The sequence below is a fragment of the Lepidothrix coronata genome, unplaced genomic scaffold, assembly GCF_001604755.1.
Source record: "Lepidothrix coronata isolate B3197 unplaced genomic scaffold, Lepidothrix_coronata-1.0 Scaffold72, whole genome shotgun sequence".
In the NCBI taxonomy this organism is placed as follows: domain Eukaryota; kingdom Metazoa; phylum Chordata; class Aves; order Passeriformes; family Pipridae; genus Lepidothrix; species Lepidothrix coronata.
Window position 1 is genome coordinate 2,235,646 of NW_016690252.1, and position 25,572 is coordinate 2,261,217.

The 25,572-nt window shown below is 39.4% G+C and overlaps 1 protein-coding gene across 4 annotated transcripts in view; it reads left to right on the plus strand.

The window, feature by feature from the left end:
• The window catches only part of KIAA1328 (KIAA1328 ortholog), a 172,200-nt gene that overhangs the window by 123,139 nt on the left and 23,489 nt on the right, over positions 1-25,572 (plus strand). For all 4 annotated transcript variants that reach the window (XM_017819087.1, XM_017819088.1, XM_017819089.1 and 1 more), the window contains 2 exons: positions 14,145-14,329; positions 19,931-20,039. In XM_017819087.1, the coding sequence (XP_017674576.1) occupies positions 14,145-14,329; positions 19,931-20,039 (294 nt within the window). The remainder of the gene's footprint in view (positions 1-14,144; positions 14,330-19,930; positions 20,040-25,572) is intronic.

Sequence of the window (25,572 nt, forward strand, 5' to 3'; positions counted from 1 at the left end):
ATCTGCCAATAGTGCGCATGCTGAATTAGGTGCAGATATGAGTTTTTCTTTCTCTCGTGGTGTTGTCTGGCTATATATAGGCACAGCATCCTTCCAACAGATGGCTGCCGGAGTCTGCTGTGACGTATGGGAGAGTACAGGCAGAGTCAGACACACATTTTTGCTTCAGTAGTGCCACGTGCAGACTCCGAAGGTAGTACCTTTTCTTGCTCAGGGCGAAGGCTTTTGTTCTGATGTGGTTACTGAAAGCTTACTGCTGAATGGGGGTGTGTGTGTGGCAATTTTTTACTTATATCTATGCATGCATTTAATTGTTTTTTTGTTAGGCTAGGCAGTGATCCTTATCAGACCAGGGAGAAGGGAGCTCATTTCTGCTGACCTGGTTCCTTCACTAATCTAATTTTCAGGTTTACTTTCAACTGCGACAGTGATTTCAAGCTGCCTGTCTAACATTTACCTGAATTATGCTGATTCTGTTCTCATGATCACGTCTGCTGCACACAGCAGTATTACATCATTTCCATTGCAGTCCAGAGTAACCTTGAGCAGGAAGCCTACTGACAGACCAGAGGTATAAGATCTAAGCGGGAGACACCACAGGTAGTTTCTGTAGGCAGATGCAGCCTACAGCCTCTCAACCTGTAGGTGAGATCTTCCAAAAGCACAGAAGCTCAGGTGTTAGAAACACTGCTAAGCATAGGAGGGCAGTCAGTGAAAACAGGCTTGTTAACACTCAAGCGCTTTGGTGTTTTCACAAAACTTGCATTTCTTGCCAGGCTTCTGCATGGGTATAGTTCTGCAATAGCACACATCAAAACTGGAAATGCTCAGAGATTTTTTTTTTTGTCCTTTGAGTTGAAATATTTAAAATGCATGCACCTCCTGAAGGAGTTTGTTCCTTGCCAACGCTTGCAGACAGTGAGAGACATTTTTGCAAGTCATTTGCAGATGCCTCCTTTACAGGAAAATGTAGACACTGTTAGTTTACTGCCTGAATTGAATTTTGAAAACCTGAATTCTATTTTTATAAATTGGAGTGGATTACTTTTTCAGACATATAATTTTGTTACTTTTTATTTTTATATGTAATCTTGGATGAAGAGAAAATTATGTTTGATTTAGATATTCATATGTCCCAGAAATTTATGACTTGGTAAAGTTAGGAAAAATCTTATAAAACAAAATGTTCTGGAAGATAGTTTTAGATCAGGAAATTCTAAACCCACCCGCACAACTTTCATGCCATTTAAAAGCTTATATCAGAACTGATGGGGCAGGACTAAGAACAAAAGCTATTGGTATTGCAAAGTTAAGTGAGAAATCCTCTGTACCCTGCTGTTCTGGCCATGATCACAGCTGCACTAAGCTAAAACCCACTCCCCCGCCCCTCTTGTGACCTTGGCTGCACTTCAGCACACAGAGAATTGAAGCAAAAGGCGAACTTCAGTAAATGTTAGGTTCTACCACTTGCAGATGTGCAGACTACATGTAAAGATAACGGCACACGTGCTCTCGCTTGCACTCCAGCTCTCACTGTCTGTGATGTGGACTTGGTGTATTTGCCACTGAATTATTCTGACATAAAACTTCCCCAACCGTACTGTGTATTGAGTTGAACTCTGTGCCTTGGCATGGGTGCTGAGGCTTTGCAGAACTACCCATTATATTTATAACAGTGCTAATTTTTGAGAGCCACACAGAGAAAATTTTAGATTCAGCCCAGCTGATTTGTTCTTCACACTGCTCCTGCGGTGAAGAGGATTGATTTTTGTGTTTCTTTTGATATTTGGCTTCATTTCCTCTGGTACTCAGTGCTTCGGGCCTTAATCCTTTAACCTTGAATGCGAGCATCAAGGCTTCAGGAGGGATCAGGCCTTTTGATGGAGAGAGAACGTCTTTTGTTGTACCAAATGGTTGGGAGTGGTATAAGGTGAGACAGATCTCCAGACAGTATATATTTCTCTATGGTGTTAGAAGACTATAAACAGAGGGTGGGTTTAGTGGGGATTATAAATAATCTGGAGGAAGGTGGGGTATTAGAAGCAGTGGAAAAGAGTTAATGACTTTTTCTTTAACATTTGACCAATAACCAGTCTATCATGACAGATGTGTACTGGGTTGCCAAATGCTATAGTCTGATTTGGGTAATGGTTCAAAGCTCAGCGTGTCATGGAAATGGCAGTGTGGTCCCTGATGGAACAGGGGAAAAAAACCTTTTCAGCTTCTCAAAGGGCAGTATTTGTGGAAGCAGATGCTTGCTTGCCCTACCCAGCATAAAGAACAGTTCTGCGGGCAGCCGGGAGAGTTCGTACTGCTGGATTTTTATAGGATCATTAATTATATGTTATAAGGCAGCTAAGCATGGCATTCCTAACTCGATGAATTCCATTATGAATGGCCTTTTCATATTCCTCATCTCATTATATTAAATGCATGTGACCTGAAGTTTAGCTAAAGTTATTGTTCGGGTTAACTTTCATTTAGTGGTTGCCCTAGTTTTAGAAACAGTATGATCTTTAGATTTTATGGAGAGACAGGTTTTTTTATGCATGTTTTTGCAGCACTATTTTAGATAATTTCATTTGAAACTAGGTAGGAAACTCTGTGAGGTGTCAGGGAAGGGATTTAGTTACTCCTTGATTTGCCTGGAGATTTCTGTACCCACTGGATGACAACATCCTGTTACACGGATTTGGCTATCATCTCTCTGCCAATAACTCTTAAACCCTCTGCTCTGTTCCGTCTAGTCGTGCATATCTGACTGCCTCCCTGACATATAATCCCAGTTGTTTTGCCTTCAGATCATTCCTAATCTGGCCAAAACAGAACTCCTTACTTTTTCTTCCGAATCTCTCTTCACTTCTGATTTTGATAATGCCACATCCTCCCTGCCAATCAGACTCCTAACCTCGGGGTCACTCCTCTTCTCTGTATGCATCTGGGCTCCTGACAGCTATTGCAGCTTCCTTCTTCTTTGCAGCTAAAACATCCTTTCAGCGTGTCAACAGTTAACCCCTTGCTCTAGTCCTTCCTTCATCTTGCACCTTGACTTCTCTAAATTTGTCTTTCACCGCTCAATAGTCATTCACTTCCTTCAAAATAAGTTTTCCAAGGGGGTATCTTGGCTGTTTATTCAGATCTTGTCACCCTTACCTCTCTGAAACCTCTCTGACCAGTTGTCCACAGTATCAGTCTGTTAAAAGTCATAAAGGTGTTTCTTATTTTATTTTCTCTGCCACCATCTCTTCTTTAGTTCTTCAGTCATGTGTCAAAGTTTTGTTGGATGTTGGATGAACATTCAGCCATGCACTCTTACCACATTCCCTAATTCTATCTTTTGGAACCACTGAGTCATGTCATGGCTACTTCTGCCTCCATCTGTCTGTTCTGACAATGTCTTTTGTGTTTTACATTTTAACTCTTTGAGCCTTTTTCTTCCCCCCTAAACTCTGAAAAAGTTCGAGTGCTTTTTTCCCTCCCTTCCCTCAAGCCTAATTTGGTGAGTTTCAGACTAATGTATCTCTTTGCACTGACCACAAGGATGGTCTTTACCTGGTAAATCCACCCAAAAACTAAATCGTATTGAAAAGATATCACTGGTGACCTAGAGATTAAAGTATTACAATTCAACTGCAGTGACAAATCATCAGGTCTTCTTCGTAGAAGAGTTTTCATATGGCTTCTAGCACACACAAGAGTTTGCAATAAAACAATGTCCAAATGTCCTCAGTCTTCTGTCAATAGTGCCAGGCTTCACCTCTTAGTGTAACTACATGCCCTTCAGTTTGATCAATGCGTAGTCAATCCTTTTTTTCCTTTTAACTCTGTATTCCCTTAATCTCTATTTACCTCTTGCATCCTTTTTGAGTAAATCATGTCTCTGAGAGATGGGCTAAATTTATGTATCAGCTGTAGACTCAGCAGTTCGACAACATAAATAATGCAAACCTCTGGACCCACGTCAGTGTCAGAGTGGCACTTGGTGGCATCTGGTTTGGACAAACTTATAACAAACTTATGCAAAGGTAGACTTCCAAGTCCAAAAATCAGTAATGGTAGCTCTAAGAATCACTTATATCTGGACCAAAAGGGTTTCCAGAGGCTGGGAATTGGCAGCCCAGAGCCCACAGTTTTCACTGCACACAGCCTCGTGCCGGGATGTCTTCCCTTTGTTCTTTCTCTTGGTACTGGACATCAGAGCATGCCAATACATATCTCAGTGATATGTGCATCTTAGTGAGGCAGTACTTTCTGTCTAGTTTCAATTCTATTATATCTGAATATATTCTGAATTTGAGTGCAAAAACATGTTCCATCTGCTCTGTAAACATCCTGGTTGAGTCAATATTTGGTGGTGCTGTCAAATTCACATAAAATACATGCATTGAAAGGAAATCTTTAGTGTGTTGAGCTTTTTTTGTGGGGCCCAGGCCATGGCTTTTATACTTGTATGCCACCATTTAGGCATCCAAGTCTGTATTGGACTTGCAATAAATACCTGATTTTTCAATCACTAGCCATCAAACATGCTCTGTGAAATATGTACCTTCAGTGGATTTAAGGCAACTGAACTGGCCAGAAATGAAATCTTAAATCTTTACCAAGAGCTACCCTGTCAAATCTGCATCTGTTGGGCATGGTAATCCACTAATCTGAGTAAAGTCCAAAGTCTAACTTCTCTATTTATTTCTCTTCAGGCTATAGGATTTTTTTTTTAAGCAGATCAATAAACAATCTCAGTGTTTTCATTTTACTAAGCAATATAATATAGATGAGTACTAGTGTAGTGGTAAATCATTAATATACTCTTTAATCATAGAGTGACCATGTCCCACAGATGTGATTTAATCATGGAAAAAAGTCTGAAGTGTGAAAGTGCATCAGGAGGGGCGTTACCAAGAGATCTATAATAGTGTATGACACCATTTTAAAAGATGGTGTAGTATGAGAGTATTTAGGATCTCATGTACATTTGTAGTTACAGACCTGGCAAAATTCTAACATGTGATTGTTTTTATTACTGTAAAAGAAAAATCAAAACCCATGTCAGGTTTGTCTTTGGCTGAGGCCCCTGTGTGTTTAATGGCTTTTTGGAATAAGAAAAGCATTGCATCCTCCAGATTTGCTAGCCCCAAGATTTGTAAGATTTTGACACTCACTGACCTATAACCCTATAACCTAAAAACCTGTAGTAACCTGTGCTTAGCATGCTTGATTCAGTCATCATGGGATACAGATAAAGGTGATTAGAATAAGAGGACAGAAATTTCATAGTAGAAGATGGATCCTGTAAGGGTGCTCCCATGTTGGTTTCAGTGGTAATGGTTCCTGTTTAGAGAAATCAGATTCAAGGACAGCAGCCTCAGAAGAACAGACAATACAAAAACTCTATTTATGTGTATTATGCACTTTGATGCATTTATTGAGTACTTTCCCTGCAACATTCAGGGCCCAGACGGTCACCTCAGGATCCTTATGGGTATGTGTGTTTGCCCATGTTAGTTGTTATTAATTTTCACTGCTATTAGTGAAACAAGTTTGAAACTTTACATTTCTTCATTTGCTCACTTAGAAGCCAGGAGTGATAATTTATCCTTGCTGGTATCCTGAGTATTGAAAGTTAGCATCTATCAAGTGTAACTCTGTCCACGAACAGAAGCAACTGTCTTTAACTGTTCTGATCCTCCAAAACTGCAAATTTTCTGTGCATACACGTTCTCTTCATAATACCTGCACACGGGAGTGTAATCTTAAGTATCTGTTGCTCTAATTAGGAATTTCTTCAAAGTATCTTATTAGTAGGGCATACTGGAAACTTTGTATCTACTTTTCAATTCTTATTGTGTCCCTTCTGTACTGTATTGTCACTTATCCTTAGCAAATGATTGCTCCATGATGTGTCCATGATCAGAAAAAGGGCTTTTGCAATTGCTGCTCATTTACTGAAAGCTCCTGTTATCAACACCTATCAGCCTGTCTGGAAACTTCTGCAGAGGAGAGAATGCTTCTGTACTGATAGTGTGAGCAAAGGAAAACATGGGGTGGTTAACACCTGCACATCAGACCAATCTTCACCACAACCTGTTTTGCAGTGCAGCCCATCTCCTGTGAAGCCTTTTGTTCTGGATGAGCCAAGTGGAGAAGAGATTGTTCTTCTTTTTCTGTGCTTTCATCACAACCAAATTGCAATCCAATCTGGTGCATGATGGGTATCTTGTGAATGGGGCTGGCTCTCAGCCAAACACTAGCGAGGCTGGATAAGGCACTAAGGCATTCACTTTGCTGAAGAGCATGTGATTCTCCTTCTGAAGGAGAGAGTGATGCGGCTTGATGTACTGAAGAAGTTTGGATTTAGTTCAAAAACTTTGTCCTAAACAGGCTTTTGCATCATTCCTTGTGGTCCTTTCACTGGTGACAGCCAGGAAGGCTTTTCAGATATACAGACACTGTTTGGAAGGATTGTTTTTATACCTGTGACTTGACATTTACATGACTTCCTTTTGTGAAGGCTGACAGCAGTGCTTGCTGGAACGACAGCTGCTCTGCTCTGCTCTATAAGAAAGGCCAAACACACAATCACAGCATTTTGCCCTGCTAAAGCTTGGCCAGTCTGTTTCCTGTGGCCATTTCTCTGTGACTGTCTGAAAACCTTTCTGCTGGAATTTTCTTTGAATTCAGAAGAGAGAAAAGCAATCACAGCTCATTTCACTGTTTATTAGGACAACTCATACATGTGGGAAACGTGCTGGTAGGGAGTTGAAATGCAGTGAACAGAGGAAGGACGGGGCTTCAAAGGGAAGGCATGAATATAATTTTAGGTTAAATTTAGCTTAGTACTTGCTGCAAATGGACCTTTAACTGTGTATATTAAGTGAAACCTTGACTTCATTGAAGATAAAGACAGTATTCTGATTGATTCAATGGTGCCAGGGTTTCACCTATGGCTGGTATGATCTAATAGGTCATTGCTAATTAAGAGCATATGTGGCCTCAATTCTTTCTGGCGGAATTAAATATCTGAGCACTAGTCATTGAGGGAATGGAAAAGGAACTGTTCTCTGAAAGAGTGGTCTGGAGAAGCCATGCTATGGATTGCTGTACCCTGGTACAGCTTGAGTGAAATATGGAACAGTTTTTATCACAGTTAGCACTATAACTCCTCCAAGATGAGAGAAAAATAAACCAAATGCAGTAAGTCCAAGAGAGACTGTTCAACAGGGAAAAAAACCCCAAAACAACAGAGGAACCCGACACAGCCGTGGGCATTACTGGATTCGAGGGCATTGAGCCTGAAGGGTGCTGTAAGAGATGAAATCTGCATCACTCCCCAGCAATATATTGTCTGCATAATAACATGTAGATTATAGGCAATCACTGTCTATTTTCTGTGATGAAAAATCCTTTTATTACAAGCAGATTTGATAATATTTATATTTCAGTTCCAGTACTCTCTTTCGCTGTTGTAGTGTTTCCCTACCTGTCCCTGCCCTCTTGCCTAAAAAATATGTGAGAAAGGAGATGGACGTGGTCCTGAAGACAGTTGGTATTCTTTAGCCTGGAGGAGAGAAGGCCCTGGGGAGATCTGACTGCAGCTTTTTATGCTTAAAGGGGTCTTTTAAGAAAGATGGGGACAGACTTTTTAACAGGGCCTATAGCTTCTCAGCTAAAAGGACATATTTAAATTAGATAAGATGAAGCAATTTTTCACCATGAGAGTGGTGATAGGTTGCTCAGAGCAGTAGTGGATGCCCCAACCGTGGAAACATTGAAGATCTCTCTGAATGGGCTCTGAGCAACCTGCTGTAGTTAAAGATGTCCCTGCTCATTGCAGGGGAGTTGGACCAGGTGACTTTTAAAAGGTCCCTTCTAACCAAAACTGTTCTATGATTCTGTGATCTCAAAGCTTTAAATGAATATGCTCTCTAGAAAGGAAAGCAGCTGTTTCTTATTAACATGCACTGGATCCCAACAGTGCCATTAACATGCTGATGCATCTAACATAAGCCTCAAAATGCCAGGTTTCATAATTGGCCCATGAAATCTCACTCTAGGCTTGAATATGGTCTTCAAGGTCTGTATTAGAAAAGGATTTTTTCCTGCTTCTTAAAGGGAGGAAGAAAGTGTTAATCTTAGATTTTTTTTTTTCCCTACCACTCTATGTTTCAATTAGATAGGCTTTAGATTTTTAAGAATGTGTTTTTAAGGTGGTTGATCATCTGACGAGAGCAGATTGGTTTTGTGGTGAGCAACAGAAGGGTGATGACATTCAGAGATGAGAGATTGTCCTGAAGGTCACACTGTGCTTCTCCTCCTCACCTGCATCCCTCTTACTTCCCTTCCAGCTCTACCGAGCCATCCTGTGGATTTGTACCCCCTACATGAAGCAGTAGCTAGTAGACCAATCTCCCTCCTCGTTCCCATGTGCCGCTCTGCTGGCTCAGCCACTCTGACGTGTTTCTCCTCAGCTCCACTTGAGAGGACTGAAAGAGTTGTGGTTGCTCAGTAGACCACTACCATTTGTTTTCTGATGCACTCACATCCAAAGGCTAGAGTGCTTCTTTTCCCCCTGCAGATATTTTTCTTTTTGCCATGCAGACAGCCGACTTCCCAAACAGCCCCACTTTGGAGCGGTTGGTTTTCAAAAGTGTGGTTTGATAACTTGATGTAAACTGATCTAAATTTGGACCCCTGCAGAAAAGATGATCTTGTGATACATTGACACCTTATCCTTTGTCCCAGTGCTTGTCATGCTGCTGCTTTGTACCGAGCTGACTCTGGAAGCTGATCTGGCTCAAAACACTCCCAGCCAAAGTGGCAGGGGAGGAAGTAATTTTCAGCCTGTTTGTCAAACTGCATCTGAAATGGCAATTCAGGTTCCAGCTACAAAAACGTATTGCTTGGGTTGTCTACTTATCACCAGTTTTGCATCATTAAGTGTTATGCATTCTTGGCCCGATGTAATTGCAGCAGATTGCACACATGAACTGTTAATTATTTTATTTTTAAAACAGAAATTACGGAACAGGAAAATAACATTCCAACATGTTTGCTTTTGGAGCTAACCTACCACGGCAATCTGTTAGTTTGATAATGGTTAAACTCGCAAGCCCTTGCCTCAGCAGAGTGCAGTAGGGTACCATTAAGGCAGCCATCTGTTGAACATACAGTACTGGAGGCATGAATTGCCTCACGTTCTGGGCTTCCGAGTAGGTGTAATGTAGTCTTGTTTCTCTGAATGCCACTGATCTGCACTGAAAAACGCGTGGAAAGATGAGAGTTCAGTGAAAGGTGAGCACCCAAAACTGGGATCGAAGGCTGGGAACCCGTCAGAGGAGCGCCGGGTGTGGAGCATGGAAGAGACGGAAGCTCGTGGGCGTGCACATGCTGATAGTAAATGGGACTCTGGCAAGAGCCTGAGTTGCTGGGGTTGCTTAGCAATTCAATAGATCTGCAAAACTCCATTTGCAGACCAAGGCTGCCATTATGTTGGATTGATTCATCAGGATCAGCAGCTAAAACAAGTTATATTCTATCAGACTTTTCTTGCATTAGTTTAAAAATGAATTTAGTTGGCTCTAAGTGGACATTTATTTTAGTATCTTGAAGAACTGACTTTCCTCTATTAAAGCAGAATAATGTATCTATATGGTGCCCTAACTTGAACAGTACATAAAGATTAGTAAATAAGACCCCATTAAAAATACTTATAATGTAAGTAACATGGGTCCCAATAGCCTTTCTAATGTCCATTAATGCTTATTCTGAGGATCAGAGCTCATTTTACTGAGCCATTTAGTCAAACCGTGTGATTATTTAGAAAGTTAATTCATGCATACTAAAATCTAGCTTAAGTAATGCAGAGGGTAGGAGGTAAAACTCTATGGAGACGATAGTCCTTTTTGTTATTTAATGATCAGCCATAATTAACTTGCAAATTTGAAATAATTAGAACAAATTAAAGGTATTTAACTTTGCCTCCCTAAAGAAAAATTCAAATTGCACCAAATGCAGCTTTAAATTATTCAAGTCTCAGAGGTCTGTGCTGGGTTTTTTTACAATGCCTTTTCTATGATGAGAATACCAATCTGCTTTTTGTCAGAAAGCATCCTATCAAGTAATTGTTCTTTGTGTCTAATAAATGACAGCTATTCTTCTTTGTAAAAGTATTTCAGTCTCTGAAGACTACATCAGCATTTCCATGGCATTTTAATTCAATAAAACAAAAGGTTAATGTTTTTCTACTTTTTAAGGAATGCAAATACTAGCAGTATTCAATGGGTCCTGAATGACATTTAAAATTTGCCATTCACGCTCAGCAGGGATATCGCGATATGAGGTTCGGGCAAAGAGGAAAGAACGCTCAAGGTGTGTTTCCCTTTGTTGGTGGTGTACTTCAACATTCATAATGAGGCAGCAGTGCTGAGACTTGCTTCTTTTCTGGCGACACTACAACTCCTGCCTTGGTGTGTAGGTTAGGTAGGTTAATAAGGTCTTAACTTAAGACAGTCTTCTCTGTTGTGTAGTTTCAGGGAATAGCATGAAAATTCATTGGGTATTGTGGTGCCCTGCAGGAAGTCCTTCCAACCACGGTGCTTTTGAGTGATACAAAGGATTGTTGGATTTGAAAATAGACAAGAACCTCTTTTGTCTCTAAATCTCTCTAGATATAAATAACTGATTCCTTTGGACCATATGTTAAGTTTCAATTTCCAGGTTGCAATAGTCACATCATTCATTTTACTAATTATTCCACAGGTGAATGAGTAAATATGTTCTGAAACAGATTTTTTCCCCTTATGTTTTCTTTGTTTAATTGTGGCACATAGTTAATTATTGCACTGTCCCTTTCCCTTCTTGGTCTGCACACCCTTCAGGTTAAGTGTCATTTTAAGATTTGATACTCTATCCTTACTTGAGCAAAACTTCAGCATGAGCTATCTTGTATTAAATACTAAACAATGAGGCTCTAACTAGTTGCTTATTGAGCCTATGAATGCAAATACATTTGTTTATGGTATTTACCATAAATTAGCTTCTCTAACTTCTTCATGGTGTCTGTTTCTGTTTGAATTGCCTCTGTCATTGCATTATTTAAAGCAGAACTCAGTATTCTAGAGGTAATTGCACCATGTAAAAGGTGTATGTGGTATCATCTCCTTTATCTGCAAGCCAAAGGTCACTTTCTTCACAGGAGGACTGTAGGTTGTAATTAGATGTTCTTTAAAAACTCAGAAAGCATCCAAATAATGACAACCTCACTGTTTTTAAGTGCTGTTAATCATCCAAGTCCAGGCAAATGGAATTTCAGGTCCTGTATTGTCAGAGAAATCTGGTCAAGTATTAGACCTGTAAGCCTCTTTAAGCAACTACCAGGATCTAAAACCACCTCTTGCTTTACTTGGGGTTGCAGGTATTAGTAGGTTAATAATTTCATATAATTCAAATAAGATACTAATTTAGTTCACCATAAATTTTAAAAACACTTTGCAGTATTATTAGTAGTCACATGGTTTGAAGCCCTAAAGTAAACGGAGGTTATTCAGAGAAGTTACATCCAACACTTCAGCCAGTTATTATAGGTCATAAGCTATTATATACTGTTCTGCATTAATAATACAGGAGTAATACTAATTGTCCAACAGGCTCAGTGGGCCCTATTAAACAATGTCTTATACAGCACATTGATTTGAAACTTTTAATTTAGCTATCATTTTCTGACTTTCCCTCAGATCTACAATAACTTCAGTCCTGTAAGCTTTTAGGTAAAAGATTCATGTGATTCAACTCCACAAAGCTGTATCCCAAACTCAGTGACAGTCTTTGGGTTGCCAATGCAAAAGACACTTTTTTATGGTTTTAATTTCTTTTTATAACGGGGCTTTTTATGATGAGAACTGATGATGTGTACGTGTTGGGAATCCTCATTTAAACCAGTAGTTTAAACCAGAGAACAGAATTTGAAAGCAGTAGGTTGTCTTTACTGAGAGAAAGATGGGTCTCCATAACCAGATGGGTCTGCCCAGAATGTCTTGAGGTTGCTGTGTCTGCAGACACTGAAGTCATGCTTCCTCCTTGTCACCAGATTTGCCTCCTGGCTCTATCTATGCAATTGTTTACAATCTTGTGCTGAAGTTCATATAGAACCATAATGGTTCTGGTTAACTTTCTCTTTTCTTACTTCACTCAACGTGCTGCACTTGTTGCACCAGATGCTCTCCCACCAGTTTGCTTGCATATTCTCTATCCTCCTTAAAAGTACCTCTGTTCATTCATCTCACTTCTTTGTCTCCCCTCCTCTCATCCATTTTCTTCTTGAATCAACTTGTCACCATCCCTGGAGGCTGTGGTGGGGGGAAACAGTTTTCCCCCTGAAGTTATAAAATGGTAAAACCCCAGGGGTTGGTGACCCTTGAAGTTTTGAGGGTTTACCCAATGAGCGCTTCTGCAAAATATAAACATATCACAAGCAGAACGGAAGAGAAGGTTAGTTGTAGTTGTTGTGGAAGAAGTAGCCATGTTCTAAAGCCACGAGCTGAAGGGGCAAGAGCCCCTCTGGGGGGCCATGGCCCCCCAGCCCCCGACTGGGGTCATAGAAACTCAGAAACAGTGTTAAACTGGACTGAGGTCTGTGACTGAGAAGCTAAAGAAGTTTTCTCCACCGTGAGTGAGCAGAGACAGAGCAGCAGCAGAAGCAGCGTCCAGAGATTGTGGCTAAGAGCCAAGAGATAACTGAAGAAGCAGCAACAAACATGCAGCTAAGGAAGACACAGAGTTGTCTGAGAGAGCTGAGAGAGAGCCAGCAGCAGAGAGAGAGAACTAAGCTCAAACAGAGACAGAGTTGGGGTAAGAAACTGAACCAAAAACCCCAAACTCATTTTGTGACCTTTCCTAAGTGGAAAGGATGGACTCCTACTGAATGGAAGTCCTAAAACTGCAGCAGCACTGCAGAGAGGAGCTAAAAAGCTCCGAGAAAGAATGCGGAGGGGGTGAGCTTGGCCTCCCCCGCTGCTTGAGACAGAGCACAGAGCTCTGTAGGGAAGTTGATTCCCCTGAAGATAAGGACCATCACGAAGACCCCTGCGCTTCGTGATGTGACGTGGTGATAGCGCCTTGTCCTGGGAAACACAGCCCATGGAAAAGAAGACCCTCGTTTGAAGACGAGTGGCTGAGAGGGCTTGGATACCCTCTTGTGTGTACTGGGAGAGATCCAGCTACTGCTGCATGAGAAGAGGATAGATGCCTGCTGCCTTAGAGACATTGCTGCTCTGAGAGTAGAAAGGGATCTTTTCCTTCTTCCCTCCTGGACTTTTATTTGGAGGGGAGAAGAGATTTGATCCATTGTAAATACTTATGTCATGGTAGAGATAATTAAGATTGTATATAATGTATTGTAGTATTTATTTTGTACAGTCATTGTAATATATATTCCCTTTCCCCCATTTGGAGTCTTGTGTAGTGTCTGGAAAAACCATCTCACACTGGGTTGAGATGTGGGAGGGGGCTTGGACTAGGGAATTGGATTTTTGGGGCTCTCAAACCATGACAAGGCTTTTAAAAAATATGTAGATGTGGAATTTTGGGACATGGTTTAGTAGTGGCCTTGGCAATGCTGCTTTATAGTTGAACTCAATGATCTCAAAGGTCTTTTCCAACACAAATGATTCTGTGATTCTATGATCTTCTTTCCTTTTGCAAACTACACTTTCAGATTTCTCTTCACATAGTCTTCTCTGTTTCCCCTTGATTCTAGCAGAGTGAGCGGTTTTTAAACTACTCTTTCTTACATTTGAGGTCCATTGTGCTGGAGAAAGTACTTTGCATGTCTTCATCCCACTTGTTCTGTCCTAACCACTTGAGAAATCTGGGATCTAACGTTTTAGGGAATGTGCCCAATGCTACAAAACTCCTAATACAATTGTCAGAGTGCTGCTGGCTGCTGCTAACCAAAAACCTCTGATAAAGTGGGTTGGTTACTCTTCAAGCCTTAGGCATCCTGCTTTCAGAAATGATAAATGGATTCAGCAAGAGCTCAACCAGCAGCATGGTGTTCATGCTTCTGGAGAGAGAAAGTAGGGTAGAGGGCTGGGTGCACCGTTAGTGGGCTGAATGCATCATGCAATAGCTTGATATTTCTTTCCTCCCAGTGTCCCGATGTTGAAACATGAAGATTATTTACTGAGGACACCTCCAGTGAGCAAGAACTCCAGAACACAAGGGAACAGTCGTGGGAGCAGTTCGGGAAAGAAAATAGTTGGTTTTGGTGCAAACGTGGAAGATGGGAAAACCCTTCTGATGCAGACCAAGAGGGAAGGCACCAAGTCCAGGAAAGGTAAGGAGAAGCAGTCCTGCATTGCAGGGCCATGAGTGTGCTGGTGGCATTTAGAAGTTATGCATATGTGTGTTCAAGAGTATTATCAGTAAAATGCACAATAAAAGGTTTAAAACAACCTAAGAAAAGGTAACTACATTTAAAGCAATAAAACCCATTTTCAATAACAAGTGGTGGTCTTGGCTGCTGTTCCTGGTGAAAAGATAAAAATAGCCCTTTAGTCTCAAAAAGCTGCTTCAACGATTTATTATTTTATTTCCCAAAAGTGCAGTGGGGTTTGCAGTGGGGTTTGCGTTCTTTTCCTGCTCAAGTGATGACTTCTCCATCACAACCTGCTATTTTGCCACACAAGGGATATCTGTATTGCTGGAACCTATCCTGCCCTTAGCTTAGTACCTCCACTTAAGGAGCAGAGGAGCAAAGTCTTTCTTAGGAAGAGAAAAGGTTGGGAACAAAAGCTGCTTGGATGTTTCACTGCTGAGCCTTGAACATAATCCTTGGTTCACTTATGAACCAGCTTTTTTTTTTTATTTTAACTTGTCAGCCAGTTTACTGTATATGTCAGCATAAAAATAAAGAAAATGGCAAAATGAGAAGAAATGTGGTGCAGTTCTCAAAGGAACAAATAACTTATGTTATTGGTTAAGACCATACCAACATTAGAAAGCAGTCCCTGTGAAGAAACTTTCAAAAGGGTATCATCAGCCAGGACCCAAACAGTGGCTGAGGTTAATCTCTTCCAAGACACAGCTACAAAAGTTGGAAGCCTGTAAAGGGCTTGTGTCCAAAAAAATCAATTTCTAATTTGAAACAAAATCATTTTTGACTAACAGGGGTTCAGGACCCATTACTTTTGCTGTATAGTCTGCTGACATTTCACACTTTCTGTTGTGCACAATGAATCCTAATAGTCATTTTATAACATTGCTACACCAATCAATTTAAGCAAGAGAAAGCCGTTACAATTCTGCAAAGTTTCAGGGGCAATTTTCACTGATGGTTTTCTTTTATGTTTTTTTTTTTCAGCTATCTTTTTTTTTCCCTTCTCTTTTCCTCTTCCTTCTGCCCCCCTCCTTCTCAGTACTGCAGTGATGAAATTGAGATTTTTCACAGCTGGATGATGGGGTTTGTTCCTTGGATGGGGATAGTCCCAAAAACGTAATTTATTTGCCACAGATTCAGGGGAAAAAAAAAAATCAACCTGGCCTCTTCTTCATTCATTCATTTCATTTTGTAGTACTTAGGAGAAGTTACAATCTACATCTGGCTATTGCACATAAACTGAGCTGGACCTATGCTGATTTAGTGATTGTAGCGGTCAGCACGATCTCTGAGGATGGTGGGGTATCTTTTGCATACACTTACTGGGTTTTCTAGCTTTGAAGATGTAGAGCTGTGTGGCAAAATTTGACTTATAAATATTGGCACTTGCTGTGATACGAGATAAAGTTCAGAGGAATGCTTTCAAGCTGTGGAACAACCTCAGGCCTATTACTGATTTGAATGGTTGTTTATCACAAGGCAAATTACCTGGCACTAATCACTGAAGTTGAAATCTTCTGTATTTTAGTACCTTTTAACTGGCTTCCTTCTGTTATATGATTTGGACTCCTTTAGCAAGCATACACACACACTTGTAAAGTGTTTTTATCCATCTTTGGGGATCATCGTGACCAAGTGTCAAGTTTTTTAATTCTAGCTAGCCTGGACTCTGTCCTTGCTTTTGCTGGATATTCCCATCTGCTGCTGACCTGGGATTTCTGCTTCAATGCACTGTGGGAAAGGGGAATGAAGTAAACAAGGTGACATCTTGAGGCATGAAAGTTAGTGTTATTTAGTTGCACACCTTAAGGTGGCCTTTTAGTCAGAACACAGCAGTGCTGGATACTGTATACAGAAACAGATTCAATTGAAAAATTCGTGATAGTTGTTAGATGTTGACCTGTTGACCTATTTTTCTCATGCCTTGATCGGTCTGGTCTGTTTGAATTACATGTTCTTCAAGATGATGACTCTCTCCAAGAACACCTTAGTGCAGTGCCAGTGCTGATGTGGGACTTTGGGCTCACTATATTATCTTGCTATACCACTGGAAATGGTGACTGTACCAAGGGAATGGTGCAACTCATGGTAATGTCTCTCCAGAGCAACATAGGCACTTGCATCAGGTGTAAAATTATTAATTGTGAAACTGTTCCCATCCTGGAATGGTGGAAGGCTTTTCTGCCCACAAGACTGCTCACTTACTGTGAGTATACTGAGTTTGGAAAGGGTGATTTCCTAACAAACCCACTTTTCCTTTCTCCCTGAAGATGTTTAGTAATGGGGAGAGGAGTATTGTTAACCTGGCCCCATCACCTCATGCAGTGGAAAGGGTCACTTTTGCTCGTTTTTCAGGGTAGAAACTTACTGGATCAACTTAAGCAATCAGTTTTTATTCCCTCACTGTTGCTTTTTGTCTCCTATTTCAGTTTGGTCCTTAATTTTTATTCCTGTGCTTTAGCAGGTGTTTGTGTCTTGCAGTCAAACTTTTTTAGTTTTACCAGCAAAACTTTAAGCAGTCGAAGCAAACCTGGAGTCTTAGATCCTTTAAGCAGTAAATTGTTTTTATTGGTGTCACCACTAGCTATGTCAAAGTGTACTAAAATCTAACAACTTGTCTGGTTAAAAAGCACTGGAGTACAGAAATGTGTGCTTTCCTTCCTTTCTGCTTTGGAAAACTTTTCTTTGGGGCTGGGAAACTTAAACTAGATTCTACCCACTACACTCTGCAATATTGGGCACCTTTCTGTGTTTCTGTTTAAAGTATTCCTCTTTACCCCTTTCCTGAAATTCCTCTGAATTGAAAAAAAGAAAGAACTATTTTTCCCTTTGTGTCTATGTTGGATGTAATATATGCTTGGTGTTGTATAGCATGCACAACTTTCCTTTCCATATGTAAAAGAAAGAGCCAGAGAAGGAAAATTATTTTAGCTCATTTTAGCCCTGTACTTTTCCAGGGGCTGATTTTTCTGTATAATGTTTATTTTTCAGCAGTTTTTCTAATGTAGCTTCTTAGGGATTCAGGATCTGGCACTTCTTCCCTTGAGGGAAGACTCTTCCCTACAATCGAATAGAGCAATTAGTTAATATTAGCGAAGTGCTTTGAAGATGTGAAGTACTATATAAATGTTAAGTCTTATGAATATTACTATTATTCAAGTCATAAAGATTTCTTTTATGATTATCAACCTAGATTTCCCTTTGCTTACTTTCATCCCATTGCTGCTTGAACCAACCTCAGCTGTATTTCTTCATTCTTAGTGTTTACACTTCCAAAATATAGACTGCTATATTTCCCCAGTTTAGTGATGTTTTAATTGTCTGTTTCTCAAGCAGAAATATACAACTATTTGAGTTGTCTCAAATGATTCTTTAATCTGCTTTAAGTCAGTCTTGTACCAAGTTAGCCAAATTGAAAATAGTATTCTTAACATTACCATTTAGAAGACATCTATAATTGCTTTGGGGGTACCTTGCCTTGCAAGCTTATATCTAGTTTGTTTTTTACTATTATTTGCTGCTCCAGGTTCTTTCCATTGGTGTCAGATTATCACACCATGTAAGAGCTTTTTCTTTTTTTCCAAGGGTAAATTTGTCTATTCTTTTTCCCTGGTTCTTGCTCCTTTAGATCATCTGCAATGTCTCCAGTCTCATACCGTCTTCCAACACCTGCAAATCTAATTAATTTGCTGTCATTTGTATCACCCCAGTTCTCTATGACTTTTCATAAATAATTACCAGTCACTTCATAAATTCATTAACTAATTCCCTTTAGCCCTGAAATATATATCCTTCAGACTAAAGACTTTGTATCTTTTTTTTTCCCCTGATAGTTTTTTTTCATCAGCTTTATATAGGCAGGTATTATACATCAACAGGGTCTTCATTATCTTCTACTTGCCAATTTTCTTTTCCTTTATTTTTTCTCATAGTATATTTTAAAATTATTAGTAACTTGGACATTTTTGGGATCATTATTGATTTAATCATCTTTGTATATTCACTTGTTTTTTGTCATTTCTTTTCCCTCAATCGACTTGCATGCTTTTATCAAGATGTATTTTTAAAATTTTTTTGTTTAGATATGCACTTATTGGGGATTTCTTGCTACCCTTGTTTTTTCTCTGTGCAGCTTAACAGCCTCAGTATATTCCTGCTTAGTTTTTTTTCTTGTTTTCTGTTTCTAGCCCTGGTAATATTTTCAAACTTAGGTCTTTGAACAGTCCCCCTGAGTCTGTGTTGGCCACTTCTGAGTCCATATATTTTCTTTTTTGCAGAAATACATCTAGTTTGCTATGAAGGTAGTATGTTGACAATGTGCCAGCCTTTTCTTATATTAGGAATTGAATATATTCTCCCGTGTTCACCAGGTTTTTATTACTTTAGTATTAGTTTCTTAAAATCCAGCTGCCTCATTCCGCTGTCATGCGAAATGATTTCTAAATATCTCTTGTTCGATCATAAAACCAAAAGTCCAAGCAAGAGCCTTCCAGTCTTTACGTGCATACCCACTCTTCTCATCATGGATTGGCACACTATCAAGTTACCAGGGACACACAATCAGCATATATCCCCATGATATTTCCAGGAGTTCCTTCACTGATAATTAACTCTTTGTTAGGTGAGATTTTTTTCACTGCATGGTACTGAAGCACAATTCATTAGAGCAGAGTGATAAGAACCCATTTTGTTATTAGCCTCCCTAAAGTGCACCTTAAAACATAGGGGTTTACTAAATTTTATATATTTGTATAAATCTTAAATCAGCGCAGTATTTTAAATAAACTTAATCCCTTGGACATCTGTAAATTTTGCGCTGATGCCGGAATTACAGCCTTGTTGCTTCATGTTTCAGCATGGATGATAGATAATGTTGCTGTTCGCAGAGCTGAGAAATATTTAGTCATGACAGAATTACATAAAGAGCTAAACACTGGTTTGACTTTAATTTTTGCTGATACTTGCAGTTTTTCCTATACTAACTGTTTAGTTAAATGATGTTGGTTGCACAGAACTAATTAGGCTAGATAAAAAAGCTCAAACCCACAGGCTTTTGTGTAGTAGATCATATTACTCCTAATTTTCATATTGCCTTTACTTCTATGCTATTTGTGTAACTAAATCCTATCTATTTGGAGAGTAGAAGAAAGAATGGAGTATCAGTTCTATTTTATTTAAAGCAAAATACTGTTATATTTACACTTGGAGAAATAACATCTTATATCACGTCTTGGGAGCTGCATCTGTGAAACAAGCCAAATCCTGTGGATGACTGTAAGAAATGATAACAGTGCAAGTCTGTCAAACTTTGGGCAGTAAGATGGAGGCTGTAGTGTGTGTTTTATTGTTCAGATTTGATCCTATCTGGTCCTGAAATGGATGCTGTGCACAGTAGTGTCCACTGATGAGTTCTCTGATTGCCATTTCTCTGTATATGTCTGGCACTCCAAAAGGTTTCAACTTTTAGTCCCAGTGTTCTGTAATAATGCAGAATCGTGAGACATCTGTCCCAAAATTAATAGCCTCTGATGTCTGGCTTGTCTTCACTTCATTCCACAGGGACAACTTCAGGACCTAGGAAGGATGCAGGCACATCTCCTGGGTTGATGGGCAGCAGCAAAGCGCTTGCAACCACAGGCATATCACCGATCCAGCATGACACTTCACGGTAAGCTGTAGGGTAATCTCTGGTTTAAGATTCTGCAAACACAACCATCAAATTCTCCTAGATGCAGGGAAGTGGCTGAATTTCTATGATGTTTCATGTTCGCGCTAGCTGGATGATATAAACTAAAACCTGCCATATCCTTTTGACATTTATAGTAAGCCTTAAGTTGCTTTTTAGAATAAGAAAAGCAGGAATATGCCAAGTTCTAACATTTTAATTTTACTTAGATTTTGAACAGAAAGTATTTTATGTTGCAAGTCCTGACACATTAAATGCCTTTGTAAATAATTTGTATGGACACTGTTAACCCTGTTAGGTTTTACATCCATGTGAAGATTTTAATCCCTCTGCATTTGCCTGCCTCTTCCCCCAGCCCCATATTTTATCAAATGGCATTTCTTTTAAAACGTTTTGTATGAGAGTTATTTTATGTTTAATGACAAGCAACAAAATCACATTAAGTCAGCAATTCCTGATTATACTATATATCTGCACTAAATGCACTGGAAAAGCAGCATTATAGCTTCTGCTCCAATGAAAAAATTGAAAGCAGCATTGTTGTTACGGTTACGAGTCTGAAAACAACTTGCCTTCTTTAGGCAGGATTACATCTCTAGTGGTAAATGCCTAGAAGAACAGCACACAATCCCTGCTTTTCTTTGTCATATCCTATGTTTTCTCATAATAAAATCTTTAGTTAAGCAACAAAATAAATGCAGATTGAAATATGAATTTGCAGTATTTGACACCACTACTAGTTAGGTAACTGTGAGGTGGCGTAACAAGAATGTGCAGCCATTCTTAAGAAGAGTTAAATGTTTCTTGGAGGATGAGAGGGCTAGAGTCAGATTTAATCTTCTCTTGGCCCAGTGGACTAGGAAAATGTATGCTTGATATCATCCCTGTATTCTTGGCAGAAGCTGGCAGTTTATTTCTGTCTTCTGAAGGAACTTGCGATATATAATAGGTGAAAAACCACTATCAATATTGACAAAATTGTACTTCCTTGCTATGGAAACACTTTTTTTTTTCCTTCTGATGGGAGAGTTGATAATTCTGGGAGGATTTAAAAACTGAGCTAGATTAGGCTCTGTTTCCCACAAGTAGCTGTATATTTAAACTAACAGAAACCACAAGATTGCCTAAGCATTTCTCTTAAAAGGAAGGGTTACCTTTGCAAGCCAGTCATAGCAGATAAAGTGTGTGTAAAGATAGTGCTTGATGCTGTCTAATAGTGCTAAGTTGAGATCCCATTCAAGCACTGAGAAGTAGATATAATTATTCACATCATATGACTACTGCTCAGAAAAAGGAATTTTATTCAAGAGGATTGATGATCTATTCTTTTCCACAGAGGGGAGTAAAATATTTGTTGAAATATGCTGTTAGAAATCATACCAGGTAAAGTGATCAGTAAAAGGAGTCTGATTAGCTGTCATCCTTAAAGGCTTATTTTACCAGCTGATGACAAATTTTGAAAAATCCTGTATTTTTGGAGTGCTTTCTCCCATACTTCCTCATTTGCTTTCCCTCCACTGGTGCTGTAGCTATAATTGACCATAAGCAGCCATGTTGTGCTTTCCCTTACTCATGGCCTTCTCTAATTGAAAATGGTAAATGGACAAGTATTTCTGGGGAAACCTAAAGCTGATTCTGTCCTTCATCAGAAAACCTGCTTGGGCAGCAGGTCAGTCTCAATTTATCACGGAATGGTTATAAGCTTAGACTGCAGGTTTAACTAACTAAATTAATCAATATTGAGAGTTATTGCTGCTATTGTGCCACTAAAGTTAGGGTTTGTCAGCATGTTCATTATGATCTGTGATTTGGGGGGGTTAACAGCTTAACCACAACAGTTGGCATGGATCTGAAACTTGCAACACAAAGCCCTAGCCTAAGAGCAAATTTATTTATTCAGCAGTACATGTAAACCTAATTACTTTTGACTATTTAAATTTATAGGACTAGATTCAACTCATGTTTGTGCCAGCTTTAACTAGCTCAAACCCTGGCACCAGGCAGCAGCAGCAACGGAAAGCCTGCCAGGGAGAAGGTGTTGGAAAGCGACATAAGCTCCCTGGCACTGTGAGGCATCAGGGTGCTAGCACAGCTTCTGGGAAGGGCTGGCTGGATAAGCAGGCATGGCAGGTAGAAGATGTGTTGGCGTGATAGCCTGTCTTGGCAGTGCTCAACTGGAGGCTTCAGTGTGTTACAGCTACCTCCTGCGTGAGGAAGAACTGCTGCAGTCCTACATCCTTCTCTGTCTCGGATGAATCATGTCTGGAGCAAGAAATAAGTGTCCCTAGAAGGTAAATGTGAATCTTAAGAGCCCTAGTGCTACACCTGTAGAAGGACCAGACTTGAAAAATGAATGTGCACAAGGTGATTTCAGTGATATCTCTGAAAGAAAAAAGAAACCCAACCTTTCTTTATGTGGCATCCAGAAATAGGCTAATAGTGAATTTGCTTGCCCATCATGCTTCTATGCCTGCCTGTCACTGCCTTCTCTAATAGAGCCAAGCTGAAAGTTTGGCTACCCAGTGTTATTAAACCAAGTGTCTACACCTGCATGAAGCCCTTAGAATTATGTTCACAGCAGGTCTGGAAAGCTTTTCTACTCCATGTGCTTATTTATCTATACCAAAAAAATCACAGGCGAGGTTAGGGCTGGGCAAATTTGGAAGAGTAAGTTTGTTCCTTACCCCTAAAGCATAATTATTCTGATTGTCTTAAACATTTCCTTTTTGGTGATCAGGGGCACCTTTCTCATAACTGGCGTTTGCTTAGAAGAAAAAGTCTGTATTTTTGCTTTTGAGCTGGAGGGACAGTGGAAAGGGGAAGCAGTGGCATATCGATGCTTTCATTCACTAATTAAGAAGTTTTTACATAAACTAGATCTTACCTTAGCCATAATCAGGTACTGATTTCAGCAAAACAAGTGTTGTGTTGCACACAGAAGAGAAACTGCTCTAAATTAAAGTATTCAGCTATTTTGGAAAAAAAAAAAAAAAAAAAAATTACAAACTGTACATTCTGAAAGACCATTTAATTTGATTACAGCCCTGTTGCAATTGTCAGGCTCTCCCCACGCAGAAACTGTTGTAGTGTTGAGTTTGGCACAATAAGTCCTATAATACTGCGGATAATCAAGCACTTAAAAAGACACAGGCAAAGGTTGTTCTGCTCACCATGGAAACAGATAATTCTCCTGTAGCATTTTTCACTTTGGACATCAAAGAAGTGAGTTTAAGAACAGTTAGGTAAATTAAGGGATTGAGTGATAGTCTGGGATTTCAGCATTAAGCATGTGTTTTCTTGTTGCAGTTTCAAATAAAAGCTTTAATGCTTGCTGAATGCATTGTCTTTGAGTGAAGTTTCTTTTAGCCATTAAAATAAGTGATTTAGAAGTTCTTGCAATACAAATGCTATATTTGAGCTGTGTTATTATCTGTTAGACTACAGTGGCCTGTTGGAGTTTTTATAAACAGATTGTATTGTGTAAATTTGTGTTTAGGGACATTTTAAAAACAAAACTATTTACCCAGTTGCCCAGCACATCTCAGGTGAATGTGTATTCAGGGACTTTTAAGCAAATTAATATCTGATGTAAAATATAATGTGCAGTGTTGTATACTTAATAATGCACACTGGAATAGTCTAGAGTAGATCTGTTATGCTGAGTGTTAGGAAGTATGACAGTGATGAGATTTAAGCTTTTGCCTTTCTTAGGTGGTAGTTGCTTTTCAGATCTGCACATATTGGATGCTTAAATATGGATATCGACTTAAGACGATCTATGAGGTTCCTTCTGCTGTAGACTCCAAGCAAGCACTGACAAAGAAATAGAATTATTTTTCCCCCTTAGGATCAGACACCGTACAAGATTCAAAGGGAGCAAGAAACTTTAATTCCAGATTTAACTTAGGAACATTTAAAGAGATTAAAAGTGTGTTTGGAGCGGACTGGTGAGTTAGTTTCTGAACGTGGTAGGAGACGCAAGTTTTGCCTACTCCCTGAGAAAGCCAGCAGCACAAAAAGTCCAATGTAGTTCCATATGCAAGTGATAAAACCAGACATTGGCAAATTAATCTCTCTTATTCACCGTGTAGGTTGTTAATTGTTCTCTCTGCTGGCTGTCGATATAATGTGAAATTTTCATTCCCCATTCAAGATGGAAAAAGTTGTGGCTGAAAATGTTAACATTTGCATTTTTATTTGTTGATTTATTTAAAGGACAGCCTCTCTTACAGCAATCCATCACTCAGTGACACCCCAAATATGAATAATGTATTGTAGACTTGCGGTTACAATGTGTAATAAGTGCCAGAGACAGTAGAAGAATGTTAACTATGTTGCAAATGTAATATTTATCGACTCATAGTTTATTGCTTTCGAGGTTCAATAATACTGACCATAGGACATTAATATCACTTATCTTGATTTTAGTTGGGCACCTCTGTATGTAGAAATAACCCATCTATCTCATACTTACAAAATAAATGTGAATTTTACAGCGCTTTGTAAGAAGTACATTGTAGGTTTCTTGGCTTAATGCTCATAGTTCTCCTTTCCTGCCTTCTCATTTAGTTATGTCTTGACACTGATCCCACTGCAATTGCCTGACCTAGGTGGTGAACACCTCAGCACTCTTCTAGAGGCTGCATTTTGATCTTGTGCCTTAGACAGGATTTGGACCAGGTCTCTCTTCCTGTTAAAGACCAGTATGACAAGGGGCTAGTTAGGTAGTTTTCCAGTGCTTTTGTCTGAAAAGACAATGGCTGAGAGGCTAAAATAGAGAGAACTCCTTTTTTAGAAAGACACACTTAGCAAATCTAAATCATCTCTCTTTGAGGATCACGGATATCAGAAATAGTAGTGTTTAATTAGGTCAACATTTGTTATAGACATGGCACTTAGTTACAGAGAAATTTTTGCTCAATGAATAGAAATATGTTAGAACAACTTGGGAAGATTGATATTTAAAATTCAGTGGTTTTGAGAACCAAAATTTTATTGATAACCTGCATAAGGAAAGAATTTGCGGTAAGGCTATGCTAACGTAGCAAATCCTTCAGTAGTAATTATTCTTGTCTTCAGTAGTTGCTCCAGAGTTCTGCTTTGGAAACTGATACCGACTGGGCAAACACTACTCCTTATCTACCCTGTTCGGTTACAACCACTAAAAGCTTTGAAGTCTCAGGGGTGAAATGCAGATGTGAACCCAGGGCTGGGATCTAAACCAAATTTAACAATGGGAGCTTTCAAGCCTGTGTTGAAATCAGATTTCACCTGTGAAGCCTGGCTCTTGGGAAACTTGGAATTGGGTTCAGCCATGAAAATGATAAGCCTTGATTATATTTTGTGTTGTAGACATCAAGTAAATTTTGAAGTGACATTCTGTATTTACATCTGAGGTTATCAAATTTAACACATCATTGGCTTCTTTCCTTACTGTGTGTAACCGGAACACCTATTTGTGTCAAAGCAGCCTACCTAATAAATAGCTGCTTTGCAGTAACAGTTTTGGTGTGTC